The following is a 15,368-nucleotide window of genomic DNA, read 5'->3' on the forward strand; positions in this document are numbered from 1 at the left end:
ATTTGGACACGAGTTGCCCAAGGCTGTGAGATTTCCCCTCCCCCACACACACACACTTGTGACTAGTTTAATAGGGTTCGGTTGGCCATCAGTTGCGGGTCATAGCGATGCACACCTAACTCAACAGGCCAGCCTGATTTAGAGTTCCAACACAACCAGACCTCAACCCCACTTTTTGATACAAGCTCAGTAGCTTCAGGTCTAGGGACACATCAGGACTAGTGTATAAATCCTTTGCCCTGCCAAAAGACTTAAAAGTCCCCTGTGGAAGCTTCTGGTATAGTGCCTTGTATGCCTGCCTTAGGAATGCAGTCATCCCCAACAACAGGTGAGGCATGAGCGACTCAGTGAAGTTTTTATTAAATCCACAGAAGTAAAAACCATTTTGTGAGAAGGAACTGAGGGATGGGGCCAGCAAGAGCAGGAGTCAGGCCACCAGAGGAAGGAGTGGGTGTGGGGTGAGGACAGACCAGGGCTGGACTGGGCTGACTACAAAGAGGCCCAGCTTCAGGGGCCATCACCAGGACCACCAGACAGCTCCTGAGAACTTAGGCCAGCACTGGGAAGATTCAGCGGTGGTGGTTCTACCAGCACAGCAGAAAACTTGGTGTCACCAAAGGCATCATTCATGCGTGTCTCAAAGAAGCGCTGCAGGCCGATGATGGACTGTACATCCGCCTTGTCCTGGGCCAATTAAGAGTACACTGGTGAGTGGGTGGATCCTGGCTTTTCTTCCCCTGCTGCCCTCCCTACACTTTTATTCTGTGGGCTCACCTCAGTCAGCTTGTTGAACTGTTTGAACATGCGGCCCACATCTTGGGCAAACTCCTGGGGGGAACTATAAGGAGGAGACAGCTTCTCTTGAAGGCGAGCACGAATCAGGGTCAGGTCTAGGGTACCACCAGGCTGCTCCTGCATGTTAACAACATAAAACATTAAGGGGGTAGGGAGGCACCCACCACACCTCTTGGTGCCCCTAGTATGTCCTCTGTTCTGGGACTCACCATGGAGAACGTAGAGTCAGTAGCCAGCTGGTGCAAGGGGCGGCAGGGTTCATGGCAGAACAGGGCCAGCAGGACCCGCTCACATTTCTAGACAGTGTAAGACATGTCAGAGTTGTAGCATGGAGGTGAGTGAAAGCTACCAGGCCACCCAACACCTCTGCATTCAGCCCTTACCCGTTGGTTGGCTGGCGAGAGCTTAGCTACTACACCAGTGCTATCTGCTCCATCCAGGCTAAGGCTTCCATCTTCCTCTTTTAGATCAGGGAGCACGTGGCAGAGTGAGCAACTCCACTCCTCCCTAGGATAAAGATTGAGAGATGTAGAAGATGACAACGAGCCCTCCATGATCTATCTGATCTTGGCCAGCTTCATACATACCCTGGAACATCCTGCAGGGCAGGGAGGTGGCAATCAAGGTGGAAACAAAACTCGCACTGGTTGCACATGACCAAGTCACCTGGCTTCTGGCAGACACGGCAGATAGTAGCACTGTCATCCAAGATACCTGGCCCACCTGCTGGGGCTGAGGTACCCTCAGGAGCCACCACCTCCAGGCCTGAGCTAGTACTACCACTAGGTGAAGCCAGACGAGGTCCCTCAGCACCAGGGCCTTCAGCCAGAGCCATCAACACAGGCTTGGTCTCAGGACCCTCAGTGGCAGCAGGAGGCGCTCCAATAGCAGCTTCTGTCTCTTCTTCCTGTAACAGTTCTGAGTGTTAGTATGCAAATCTAGGGTGACAGGTTTCACTCTCTAATCCTTGTCTTGTATGTAAGATAGGACAGACTTACCTTGACAATGGCCATGCCAGGCAGGGGTGGGGCACCAGGGGCTCCTGGTGGCATAGTCCCAGCCTGACCAGCAGCTGCAGCAGCAGCACCACGCTCAATAACAATCAGATTGTAGTCCTCAGTGGTGCTTCCAGGAAAGACCTTGAAGACTGGTGGCTGGCTATCGGCGGTGAGATCCAGATCCAGGCGTTCAAGGCTCACACGTGGCACTTTTCTCATGAGGCCACTTACCTCCCCCTCACCAGAACGGGACCTGTTAAGTGTACCTTTGTCATGAGCTCCCAAACATCCCTACCACACCAATATGCACCCACCTGCTACTCCAATAGGTTGTCACACTTACCGTTTCATGCCTGACACATGTGGCTCTGCACTTGAGTAAGGATCATCTGCTCAGAAGACAAAGAGTAGGCAGGAAAGACAGATACAGGGTGCTCAGCAAGCCCTTCCAGTTCCCTAGGCAAGCCACTTACCTGACCCAAAGCCATAGCCCTCCTGTACTTCCATAGGCTAAAGACAGAACAGAACATGTGCTATCAGTGGGGCAAGTAATCCATGGGACCCTATGGCCCTCACTCCCTCCTCCCTGGCTCCTCTCCCCCACATCACCTGACTGCTGCCAGAACCTTGCTTGCTTAGAGGCCCTGGGGCTCTTGGAGGAGCCATGGGCCCAGGACCTGTGGAATTCGTACCAGGTCGCTCAGCCACAATCTTGCCTGAAGAGAGAATCCTCATTAGGTACAGGACTGTCTAGAATGCTCCCCCAGGTCAAGCAAAAGTAAAGACTGAGCAACCTACCAAAAGCCTCAGCACTCTTGGTCCAGGCATTGAGATCCCACTGAAACTTCATCTCACCATGAGGCTCTACAGGATCCACAATCATTTTGAGGGCACGATGCAGCTGGAAGTAGATCTAATGGGGCAAAAGGTAGCACATGAGCACACTTGGCAACTTACAGGGTCCCAAGGTGCTTGAGGGGCCACCTAGCTGAATGAAGCCCACCACTACACACCAGCTTCTTAGAAAGCAAGAGGGCTGTATTATTATCACTCTCCAGAGCCCAAGAAGCAAAGCGTAAAATGTGTTCCTGATGCTTCTGGATTTTGGTCATGGTCCAGTGCTGGCGCTCTAGCCGCTCCTGCTGTCCCTCAGTCACCTTCTGCAGTTCAAGGAAAACAGTGTCAAGGAAGGCAGGGAGCACCAGGATCATTCTCCACCCTGGATGGTGTCATGTCAGCTGCAGTAGCAGCAGAGGTTACCACCACCTTTCCAGCAATGTAAGATTTACCTGAGCATCATTGACCAGCACCCTGCCCCGCTTGTTCAGCTCCTTCATGATCTGCAGAATGGCCATCTTGACATCAACCTGCACACGCTTCTGCACATCAGACACCTGGCGGATCCTAATGGACAGGACAAGTCAAGCCAGGAAATCTTGCCCTGGCACCCCAATAGCCCTGGCACCCGCACTTACGAGCTGCGAACCTCCTTGGTGTTTTTTTGCAGTGTGGCATGTTTGTCCCCAAGGCGTTTCACCAGAGAAGCCAAGAGTTTACGTTGGTTCCTCACTGCATCTTCCAAGAACTGGTACCTGAGACAACAAAAGAAATGAGCCTGCACGGCAAACTTAGAAATGTTGACACCCACCTACCCCCTATGCCTTGAGACTCACTGATGATCCTTGTGAGCATTGAGCTGGCAGTCCCGACAGGTCAGAGTGTCACAACTCTCACAAAATAGCACAAGGGGTTCGTGCTTATGCACATTACAATAGACTGTTCGTTCACCATCTCGAGTCTTAGCAGGCCCTGGGAAACAGAAATCATGCCCATAGCCATCTCCAATTCAAGTAGCCAACACCCTTGTGACCCCATTTCCCATAACCTTGACCCACCTACTCAGAAGACCTAGATCCCAGATGACCACAATAACTTAACATTATAAGGAATAAAGACAAGCTTGTGAAGAGATAACCCCCTACTTCCTGGCTATCTTCCTGCCTGCCAACAAATCCAGGTCCCAGAATTCCCTATAAAAAAAACTAACTACAGCCAGGCATGGTGGACAGGCCTTTAAACCCAACACTGGGGTGGCAGAAGCAGGCGGATCACTGAGCACTTGAGGCCAGCCTGGTCTACAAAAGCAAGTCCAGGACAGCCAGGACTGCTACACAAAGAGAGACCCTGTCTCAAAACAAAAAGCAAAGGGGAAAAAAATTTCAGACAGGCAAGGTAGCAGTGCACGCCTTTAATCCCAGAATTGGGAAGGCAGAGGCAGGTACATCTCCGAGTTTGAGGCCAGCCTGGTCTACAAAGTGGTCCATGACTGCTAGCTCTACACATAGAAACCCTGTCTCCAAAACAACAAAGACCTAATTACATTTTCAGCACACAGGAAACTGAAAGGATGATCACAAACTCAAGGCAAGCTTGAATTACATAAAAAGCCAGACTTGTCCCTATGAGTAAGAAAAGGAGACCTGATTTCCATGACTCAGGAGACAAAGGCAGACATTTCTGAGACCAACCTGGTATATATAGTTACAGACCAGCTAGAATTATATACTGAGCTACCTCCACAAAAAGAGGCCTGGTGGGCAACTTTAATCTCACACTCGAGAGGCAAAGGAGGTGAGATCTCCGTATATGTGAAGGTCATCTTGATTTCCATCATGAAAAAGCAGGATTACATATAAAGAAACCTTTGCTCAAAAAACAAAAACACCTGAGCCAGGCGTGGTGGCGCACACCTTTAATCCCAGTACTCGGGAGGCAGAGGCAGGCGGATCGCTGTGAGTTCGAGGCCAGCCTGGTCTACAAAGTGAGTCCAGGATGGCCAAGGCTACACAGAGAAACTCTGTCTCGAAAAACAAAAATACACAAAACAAGCAGGGGCTGGTGGCAGAGGCAGGCAGATCACTCTGACTTCAAGGTCAGCCTGGTCTACAAAGTGAGTCCAAGATACACAGAGAAATCTTGTCTGGAAAAAACAAGGAAACAGGAAAAACCCAGAAAACAAAAACAAAACATAAATGCTAGCAAAGCTTTTGGGAGGGGCTATATTTCCATACAGGTTTTCTCTGTGTAACAGCCCTGGATGTCCTGGACGCGATTTGTAGACAAGGCTGGCCTCAAACAGAGAGACCTGACTACCTCTGCCTCCCAAGTGCTGCTGTGCACCACCACGCCCAGCTGCTTATATTTTAATCCCAGCACTTGGGAGGCAGTGGCAGGCAGATCTCTACAAGTCCAAACTGGTTCTAGAGAGTATAGGCCACCCAGGGTTCTGTTAAAGAGAAGCAGTCTCGGCCCTGAACGTGATGGTGCACGCCTTTAATCCCAGCACTCCAGGAGGCAGGGGCAGGTGGATCTGAGTTCAAGGCCAGCCTGGTCTACAAAGCAAGTCCAGGACCGCCAATAAGTAACTAAAAGACAAGACAGTGTCTCACCTTTACTTAAAGTAATGGGCTGACTTATCAGCTCCTCCCCTCCCCAATGGTATACTAACCAAGAGCACAATCCAAGCAGGCACTGCGGCACTTTCATCTGCCCTGCAAGTGCTACAAGATAGAACCTGCCGATTCCCTTCTGACTTAAGGACCCTCAGCCACTATCTTCCAGTACCTGGGTTGGAAGAACCACATACACTATCACATCAAAAAGCTCCTCCTAGGCAGGCAGGTGGGGGCGCACACCTTTAACCCTAGCCCTGAGTTCCCAAGCCAGCCTGGGTACACAGAGAAACTCTATCCAAAAAAACCAAAGAGCCAGGCTTGGTGGCGCATGCCTTTAATCCCAGCACTCAAGAGACAGAGGCAGGCAGATCATTGTGAGTTCAGGCCAGCCTGGTCTACAAAGGAGAGCCAAGGCTACACAGAGAACCCATCTCAAAAAACAAAAACTCCAATAAGCTGCTCCTAAGCAGAGTCTGGACCAAACCCAGACCCATTGAACACCTGTAATATCCTAAAGATGTCTAGCCGACAAGCCATGAAGAAGGCAAATCATTTACGGCTCGCTGCAAAATTTCAAGACTCACCCTCATTGCTGGCCCAAAAAACCTTACTCCAGAGCCCTTTTCTCATAGTCTAAAGCCAGGTGCCAAAGAACACTCAAATCCAAAGTCGCTTCCACCTTGCCTACTTTCACTAGCTGCTTATGCTAAGGTGCCCACCACCACAACCCACTCTGTGCAAAGGATTCCAAGATTGGCTTCGTTGGGTCCTTAGTGCTACTACCACACTTAAACTCTTACACGCCCCCGCTTGCTGCCTGTTCCTTCCCACCTAGATCCCCAAAGCCTGCTCATCTCAAGCTAGGCATTTTTGAGTTTTGTGTTACTGAGACACCACTCAGTCCCACCCAGCAAGCACGCACTTTAGGCAACCAAGGAAAAACAGGAGAGCAGCTCCAACAGCCTCCAAATCTTCAGCATACCCGTGGAGCGCACAGTGTGGTCCTTGGTATACTTCACCCGCTGGTGGGCCTCCACGCAGGTCTCACAAAGTGGCTCAGAGCATTCCACACAGTAGCTAGTGGCTGGGGCATTATCTTCGCAGCTAGTGCAGCACTGTGAAAGAAAGGCACGGTTACAACTGGCAGGACTTCCCAGAAGGCCAAAATTTACTTCTCAGAAAATACAGGCTCAAACTCAAAACAACGCATTCAAATCTAGACTGCCCTCCCAGAGATTCAGCCTGTATCCTGAAAACCAACTGGTTAGTGCTAGGCTGTGGAAAAGGACATGGCTCACTTCTCCCAAAGTACACACCTGATTAGCATCCTGGGCATCAGAGGAAGTCTTGCTGCCACTATCCCTCATGAAGTAATTCTCCACGATGTCTTTGGAGTAGCACTGTTGCTTGCACACTGGACAATCCACCACTGGTGAGACAAAATGTTTGAGAATACCGCACGCTCACCTAAGCTACACCTCCCACTCAAACGCTGGACCAGAGCATCTCTTTCCTTGACGTTATGTCCCAACATTTCCTATCACACCGCATCTCAGGTGTCCAGGCCAGATAGCGTGCATTGAACGGAGGCCAAGGACCGGTTCCCCTCTTAAAACCACCAGGCCTAACCCTTACCCGGGGCCCCCATACTCTCGCACAGGCGCAGTCCCGAACAGAGGCTGCGAGGAGGGGGAGGGGCACCTGGCCACCCAGTACTCACTAGCGCCGTCCGCCGCCGAGCCGCCATCGCCCGAATTATTCGCTGCGGCGGGTGCAGCGGGGCCCAGGCAGGCACTACACGCCGAATGTAGGCAGGGCAGCAGCCGAGGATCCCGCTCAGGCCGCAGGCGCTCGCGACACACGCCGCAGTGCTCCAGAAGCTCCTGCGCCTCGCCACCGCCCCCCGCGGGCGAAGACGCGGACGCAGAGGCTGCCGTGGCTGCAGAGGCAGCGGGGCGCTTCTCGCCGCCCGCCGGGCCCTCACCGGACCCTGGGCTGCCAGAGGCCGCCGAGGCAGCCGAGGCCGCTGCCGCCGCAGCCGCCGCCGCCGAGGCCGCCATTCACACGCCGCCCGGGGGGCTTGGGGGGGCCGCCCAGGGGAGGAGGGGGGGCTGAGCCCGCTGCGCAGGCGCAAGTGCGCTCGCCGCCAACGGCCGGGTAGCCGCCGCTGCCGCGAGGCCGAGCGCCGCCACGCGTCTCCTGGGCCGACGCCCGCCGCGCCCCGGGCGCTGCGAAGATGCGGCCAAGCCGCTGGCTACTGGCCTCCTGCAGACGACGGCGCCGCCCACGCCGCCTCTTCCCTCCTCTGCTGCCGAGACCCGCGCCGCAAAGACTTGCTAACGACCGCCCGACCGCGCGCCGCTCGCAGAAAGAGCCGCGGCCTGGAGGCGGGACAGAAATATCTGGCGCCGACGACGCCGCGCACGCGCGTTGGGCGCCGCAGCCTGGGGGCGGGGCCCAAGCCGATTACGCACGCGCCGGCGCTCGCGGCCGCCCCTTCCAGGGCCCGGAGTGGCGGGCGATGACCGCGGGTGCGGAATTCACCTGCAGGGGACGTGCGTGACGTCTCCCAGGCTCACGGCACGGAGCACCGAGGCCGACCCACGGCGTGTTCCAGCGCACGGGTCGTGCCGAGCCTCACCTTTGCTCCCGCCTCCCCCCGTGGGCGTGGCCACGTCTGCAGCCGCAGCCTGGCCTATAGCTGGAGGGGCGGGACTATACGGAGTGGGCGGGGCCACGCCGAGCGGAGAGACTGAGCCCAGGTGGAGGGGGTGAGGGGGTCTTTAGCAGGAAGGAAGTTCCCGCCGGAACGCGGAGGCGGTCTTAATCCAAACTTTTTATTGTTTAAGCTCAGGAAGCAGAAAGTAGCGCACGTCGAACTGTAGGTCACAGAGAAGTATTCGGAAGCCATTCTGTAAAACTCTGCCCAGTCCTTCGAAAGCCTCTTCTTGTTAGTCGTCTGCTACCCTGATTTTGATGGGGTTTTTTGGAGGTGGGCGAACTTAATATTTAACGGGGAGGGACAAAAGTTGGATCTAAGTAGTGACTCTTATCTGAGGGGGGGAACAGGACCTAGAGCAAGAGATCTTGCCTGAGGAGAGGATCGGGATCTATGAAAAATCTGATCTCAGGATGAAGGGCGGCTAGGAGTTTCATCTCAGAAGCAGGATCAGTATGGAAAAGGAAACCTGTCCTTCTTCCCGTTCCACTCGGCGTGCAAGCAGAGGGTTGCGTGCCCTGGGGACCGTCGGTCTCCAGTCTGGCGTCTGGGCTGTAGGGGGTTGACGGCAGGCAGCTCTAGGGTTCTCAACAGCAGGAGGCTACCTCGCGCGCGTAGGACCAGGTGTTCCCCACGTGGCCTCGGGGAAGCGAGGAGTGTCCCGCCACTGCCCTGGGTGTGGCCTTTGTTCCCAATCAGGCTGGGGGCCCAGGGCTTTGTTCCCCGCCCCAGCCTTTGTTCCCCGCCTTCTCTGCAGCTCGGAGCTCACCATTCAGCGGGCCACGCCCCCGCCAGACCCAGCCTTTGGACTCTCACTTCCTACCTCTGAAAAAGAGGGTGGCTAAGCAAGCACCAGGGGAAGTCCCGCGTCCCGAAGAAATATTTGCGGAATTTTTTTTCACGGCCCCACCGATTGCTGGTCCCCCAAAATCACCAGAGAGAAGGGTCCCTGTGAACCTAGACCCTTGGAATAGACATTAAGGTACCAAAGACACAAGGTCAAAGTAAATAGGTGATGGAGACAGAGTTTGAACGTCTGCTTGCCTAGCTTGTCTGAAGCCCTAGGTTGCATCCCCACCACACCAGAACCAGGGCAAGGGGTGGGAGACAGCGGTGATACAGGCCAACGAGATGGCTCATGAACAGAGGCACTTACCACCAAACCTGACCTCATGAGTTTAATCACCAGGACCAACAAAGTAGAAGGAAAACCAGTTCCCTCAGATTGTCATCACTTCATGCTCACACTGAGGCGCATATGTGGGAACTGAGGTGTGCATTCACTACACACCCAACAACAACAAATGCAATTTATCCTAGCACTGGGGAGGCAGAGGCAGGTGGACTGCTGTGAGTTCGAGGCCAGCCTGGTTTACAAAGTGAGTCCAGGATAGTCAAGGCTACACAGAGAGACCCTATCTCAGAAAAAAACAGAAAAAGAAAAGGAAAGAGAAAAACAAGAAATTCGATTAAAAATTTTTGGTTTGTTTTGGGATTTTTGTTTTGTTTTTCTTCAAGACAGGGTTTCTTTATGTAACAGCCCTGGCTGTCCTGTAATTTGCTCTGTAGATGGGGCTGAGCAACTCACAGAGATCCACTTGCCTCCCAGTGCTGGGATTAAAGGAATGCACCACCACGCCTGAGGCAAGTTGTTGTTGTTGTTGTTGTTGTTGTTGTTGTTGTTGTATTTCGAGACAGGGTCTCTCTATGTAGCCTTGACTGTCCTGGACTCACTTTGTAGACCAGGCTGGCCTCGAACTCACAGAGATCTGCCTGCCTCTGCCTCCCAAGTGCTGGGATTAAAGGCGTGCGCCACCACTGCCCTGCTGCATTTTTTTTTTTTTTAATTAGTAAGTATCGGTAACTATCCAGACACTGTCCCCAAACAGGTTAGAGCACTATAGGTAGAAACAGGTGCTGAGACCTTGAGGCAAGATAGGCACTGTGCATTGGCAGGTGCCTGTGATCCCAACAAGCCATCCCCAAATAGCCAGGGTCCTGATGGCTTGGAGTAAATAACACCTGAGCTCCCTATTTAAAAACAAACAAGCAGCGGTTGTGGTGGCTCAAGCTTTTAATCCTAGCACTCAGGAGGCAGAGGGAACAAAAACACTGTCTTGAAGCAGAAAAGAAAAAGAAAAACAAATCCATAGAAGCTGCATTGGTGAGATGGCTAGGAGAATAAAAACCCTGTGTTGCCAGGTGCAGTGCACACCTTTAATCCCAGCACTCGGGAGGCAGAGGCAAGTGGATCTCTGTGAGTTCAAGGCCAGCCTGGTCTACAAAGTGAGTCCAGGACAGCCAAGGCTATACAGAGAAACCCTGTCTCAAAAGACACAAAAAATAAAGTAGAAAGAGAAAAACAGCTCCATAAAGTTGTCCTCCGTGTGAACGCTGTGGCACATATGCACATAACTCATCAACACCCATGCCAATAAATAAATGTGTCTTTAAAATGCATCCAGAGAAAGAGACTTGACCACTGTCTTAGTTAAGGTTTCTATTGCTGTGACAAAACACCATGACCAAATTTGACTTAGGAAGGAAAAGGTGTATTTCATTTTATAGTCATTTTATAGCTGGTTGTCCATCAGCCAAGGAAGTCATGCCCGGAAACTCAGGCCTGGAATTGAAGCAGAGGCCATGGAAGAGGGCTGTTTACTGGCTCCCGATAGCTTGCTCAACTTTATTTTATTTTTTGGGGGGTGGAGGGGTGGGTTTTTTTTTTTTTTTCAGACAGGGTCTCTCAGTATAACAGAGCCCTGCTGGTTATCCTGGACTCACTCTGTAGACCACTCTGGTCTCGAACTCACAGAGATCTGCTTGCCTGCGTGTACCATCACCACTCAGCTAAGACAGAGTTTCTATGTGTAGCCCTGACCATCCTGGAACTCTGTAGACCAGGCCAGTCTGTTGGGATTCTCTCTTTCCCAAATGGCTCCACCCTGTGTAAAGTTGTCATAAAACTAGCCTGCACAACCACTCAACTCATCAGTAGGCACAATGAATCCATAACTCCTATCTACACACTGAATAAGGAAAGTAGAGAGGTCAGATTTGGAATAGAGGGTCTGATTAGCAGGACAAGGCCCAGGGTTCTATGCCCTCTGCTGGAGGAGCTGGACATGGGGCACACACCTGTAATACCCAACACTCCGGAGACGGAGGCAGAAGAACCTTGACAATTCTGCACTACACAGTGAGATGTTATCTCCCGAGAGACTTGGGAAATTGAGGGTCAAGGATCAGCACTTCAATTCATCCTCAATTGGAGGCAAACCTGGACCTTATCTAAAAACAAATAGCAATAAAAACCAGGGGCTGGAAAGATGGTTCAGTGGTTAAGAGCACTGTCTGCTCTTCCAAAGGACCAGGGCTCAATTCCCAGCAACCACATGGCAGCTCACAACTGTCTGTAACTCCAGTTCAAAGGATTCTGACACCTTCATACCAATATGCATAGAACAAAATTTAAAACAAAAAACCCAGCAAGTACACATCTGTAATGTTAGCACTTGGGAGGCAGAGGCAGGCGGATCGCTGTGAGTTTGAGGCCAGCCTGGTCTACAAAGCGAGTCCAGGACAGCCAAGGCTACACAGAGAAACCCTGTCTCGGAAAAAAAAAAAAAAGATCACTCCCAAATTCAAGTCACCCTAAAGGGCAGATTAGTTTCCTAGCCAGCCTAGGCTAGAGTGAGGCTCTGGGGAAGGGAGAGGGAAAAAAAAAGGCAAGTAGAGTGGTGGGGCTGGGGTAAGTTCAATTGATCCCAAGTACTAAAACACACACACACACACACACACACACACACACACACACACACACACACAGAAAAATGGATAAGCCAGAGAAAAAAATATAGCCTTCTGTCACGGGATACTTGTTACCCTGTACTCAAACTCACTCAGAGAACTTGGCATCAATCTTCCCTTCCTGGAGGGAACAGACTCACAGGGACACATGGCATTGCAGCTTGCTTACAGAACACTGCCTGATCATGCTAAAATGTGAAAAACAGCCTCTTTCACTAAATTGCAATGAAATCTCTGAACAACACAGTGTTACTTGCTTATGTTTACTCAAGGAGGCACCTAAGGGTGTGTGGTGTCAGTGCCTGGAGATACCTGATAGGAAGGTGGGGCTGGCACCTTCTTGTGTCTGGAAACACACTGGATGCAACGGGTTTTAGCCAACATCTGGTGAGGGACTGTAAGCCAAGATCACATAGCCCTGAAGCTTGGCGATTTAAGTTTACATTTATGTATTTGTTTTGTGTGTGTGTGTGTGTGTGTGTGTGTGTGTGTGTGTGTGTGTGTGTGTTAGGGGGCTAGTGTGTGTAAGTCAGAGGAAAATTTGCAGGTCCTGGAGATCAAACTCAGGTTAATCAGCCTGGCCCCTACTGAGCCTACCTACGGAACCATCTCACCAGCCTGTTTTTGTTTTGTTTTGTTTTTTGCTTTGGTTTTGGTTTTGGTTTTTCAAGACAGGGTTTCTCTGTGTAGCCTTGGCTGTCCTGGACTCACTTTGTAGACCAGGCTAGCTTTGAACTCACAGCGATCCACCTGCCTCCGCCCAAGTGCTGGGATTAAAAACTTGTGCAACCACGCCCTGCACTTCAGTAAGTCTTTAGGTATATATATATATATATATATATATATATATGGTTTTTCCTCCATAGGACCTATAGAGACAGAGGTACTATGGGCAGCCAAGTGCCAAAAAGGGAACATGTTCTGCTTAAGTCAGGATCACTCACGATCAGTCTTCGCAGAGGCCAGAAGTCTCTGCAGCCAATGTCGTAGCAGTGGTGTGTCAGGTGCTTGTGAACTGGAATGGATACAGAATACACAAAGGAGCTTTTCCCAATAGAAAGCACTGCTTTAAAGCTGGGCTGGGGAGTCTGGCACCATGGCACACACCTGGGATGCAAGCAGGTCACTGTGAGTTCGAGGCCAGCCTGGCCTACAAAGTGAGTCCAGGGCAACCAAGGCTGTATAAAGAAACCCTGTTTCGAAAAAGAAAAGAAAAGGAAAAAAAAAGCTGGACTGTGGTGATGAATGCAATGTAGTGAATATGATTTCACTAAAAAAACTGAAAGTGGCCGGGCATGGTGGCGCACGCCTTTAATCCCAGAACTTTGGAGGCAGAGGCAGGCGGATTGCTGTGAGTTCAAGGCCAGCTTGGCCTACAAAGGGAGTCCAGGGCAACCAAGGCTACACAGAGAACCTCTGTTGAGAAAGAGAGAGAGGGGCTGGAGAGATGGCTCAGAGGTTAAGAGCACTGTCTGTTCTTCCAAAGGTCCTGAGTTCAAATCCCAGCAACCACATGTTTGTTCACAACCATCTTCTGTTATGCAGTTATACGTACTGTATAAATAATAAATAAATCTTTAAAAAAAAAAAAAAAAAAAGAGAAAGAGAGAGAGAGAGAGAGAAGACTGAAAGTGGGAGGCTAGAGAGATGGCTCAGAGGTTAAGAACACTGGCTGCTCTTCCAGAGGTCCTGAGTGCAATTCCCAGCAACCACATGGTAGCTCATAACCATCTATAATGAGATCGGGAGCAGTCAAGGCTATACAGAGAGACACTGTCTTGAAAAAAAAACCAAAAAACAACAACAACAAAAAAAAATTCAAGACTAGGCCTGGCATTGGTGGCACAGGCCTTTAATCCCAGAGACAGATGGATCTGTGTGTCTGTGTGTTCGAGGACTGCCTGCATGGCCTGGAGTGAGTTCCAGGGCAGCCAGAGCTACACAGAACCCTGACTTCAAAAACAAAATAAATGAACAAATAAATATCCAATACCAAAAAGCCCAGTGTGGTGGTGCACACCTGTATTCCCAGCACTTCGGGAGGCAGAGGCAGGTGGATCCCTGTGAATTCAACACCAACCTGCTGCTGTACAAAAGGAGTCCAGCACAGCCAGGACTACAAGAGAAACCCTGTCTCAATAAAACAAAACAGAAAAAGGACAAAAAGAAAGAAAGAAGGGGCTGGAGAGATGGCTCAGTGGTTAAGAGCGCCGCCTGCTCTTCCAAAGGCCCTGAGTTCAATTCCCAGCAACCACATGGTGGCTCATAACCATCTGTAATGTGATATGGCGCCCTCTTCTGGCTTGCTGGAGTACGTGCAAGCAGAGCACTGTGTACATAATAATAAATAAATAAATCTTTAAAAGAAAAAACAGAAGAATGAAAAACAAAAAAAAGAAATAAAGAAAATGTGTCATGTTTTGGGGGTTCAGGAGCCCAGAGAAAGATAACAGGGACTACAGAGTAGGGACCAAGACCTTAGATTGTGTAACTCCACTACTAGATATAGCCCAAACCTTTGCTCCAAGGTGAATTTATTTATTTATTTTGGGTTTTTCCAGACAAGGTTTCTCTGTGTAGCCTTCGCTGTCCTGGACTGGCTTTGTAGACCAGGCTGGCCTGGAACTCACAGCGATCTGCCTGCCTCTGTCTCTCGGAGTGCTGGATTTACAGGTGTGTGGCATCACACCAGGCTCCAAGGTGACTTTAGATTAACTACATTCAGGGTAGAGACTAGGACTCACACTGGCCTTAAAACAGCAGGGAGTAAGGCCACCTCCCTTATCAGGCTTATGGGTAAATGAACTGACAAGTAAAAGCTGGGGCTTGCAGGCAAGAGAGCCAAGCTTCCGGTACGTGGCGCAAAGGATAGACCAGTATCTACTGTGGGTGAGACTACCATATGCCCATCCTGCCCCCAGGTGTAGAAGCCTTGAGAGGTGTAATTAAGGAAGGGTCCTGCCTTTAACTGTGGTCCTTGCCCAGAGCTACCTAATGTTTTTACATATGAAAGCCCCTCCTGTAAACCTTTTCCCTCCAGCACGCATTCCTCATCTCCATCCCCAACTCCCTACTGGAACTTGCTCTGTCGACCACGACTCACAGAGATCCGCTTGCCTCTGCCTCTGCCTCCCAAGTGCTGGGATTAAAGCCGTGCGCCACCACTGCCCAGTTTCTAGCACTTCTATCGTTATCTTTGGGTCTCCTTTGGTCCCCATGTTAAACTCCAGTCTTAGATGCTCTTCGCATGACTAAATTGCCCTTCCCCAACTCAGGAGCTTCCATTTCCTCTCCATCCTAAATTGTCTGTATTTCTTTGCACTACTTTATCTTGCCTGGGTTGCTTCCAGCCTCCGTTTCTGTCTTGTGTCAGGAAGCAATTTCCATGGGGTGCATTGAGTGTCTTTTCCCCAGGTGAAATGGAAACAAAAAGAACATGGGTGTCAGTATTTTGGGGACACTCTAGGCCCCCCTAGGGTGGGGTTTAGTTTGTGGATTTAGGGCCTGAGTTTTTGACTTTGCCCTGGGTGGTAGCTGTCCCAGTGGGTGACCCTAGATGAGAACCTGGCTTAATAATAAAAGAGGAAACCG

The 15,368-nt window shown here is 51.0% G+C and overlaps 1 protein-coding gene across 1 annotated transcript; it reads right to left on the reverse strand.

Annotated features, from left to right (window-relative positions):
• Positions 1-316: 316 nt before the first annotated feature.
• Positions 317-7,308, reverse strand: Trim28 (tripartite motif containing 28). The gene is made up of 17 exons (XM_051162373.1): positions 6,969-7,308; positions 6,565-6,677; positions 6,231-6,363; positions 3,467-3,602; positions 3,269-3,385; positions 3,083-3,197; positions 2,807-2,953; positions 2,592-2,706; positions 2,403-2,509; positions 2,267-2,303; positions 2,137-2,182; positions 1,794-2,046; positions 1,383-1,702; positions 1,179-1,302; positions 1,005-1,091; positions 775-912; positions 317-684 (listed from the first exon to the last, which is right to left on the reverse strand). The coding sequence occupies exons 1-17, from the start codon at positions 7,306-7,308 to the stop codon at positions 508-510; spliced, it is 2,505 nt and encodes an 834-aa protein (XP_051018330.1). The 3' UTR covers positions 317-507.
• Between the last annotated feature and the right edge of the window lie 8,060 nt (positions 7,309-15,368).

This window comes from Acomys russatus, chromosome 19, assembly GCF_903995435.1.
Source record: "Acomys russatus chromosome 19, mAcoRus1.1, whole genome shotgun sequence".
In the NCBI taxonomy this organism is placed as follows: domain Eukaryota; kingdom Metazoa; phylum Chordata; class Mammalia; order Rodentia; family Muridae; genus Acomys; species Acomys russatus.

Excerpts from the sequence above, each read along its gene's own strand:
- Trim28 (XM_051162373.1), bottom strand. The coding sequence starts at position 7,308 with ATGGCGGCCTCGGCGGCGGCGGCTGCGGCGGCAGCGGCCTCGGCTGCC. Across the intron at positions 6,678-6,968 it reads CTCGGCGGCGGACGGCGCTA|TGGTGGATTGTCCAGTGTGC; the intron begins GTGAGTACTGGG and ends TTGTCTCACCAG. Across the intron at positions 685-774 it reads AGTTCAACAAGCTGACTGAG|GACAAGGCGGATGTACAGTC; the intron begins GTGAGCCCACAG and ends TAATTGGCCCAG.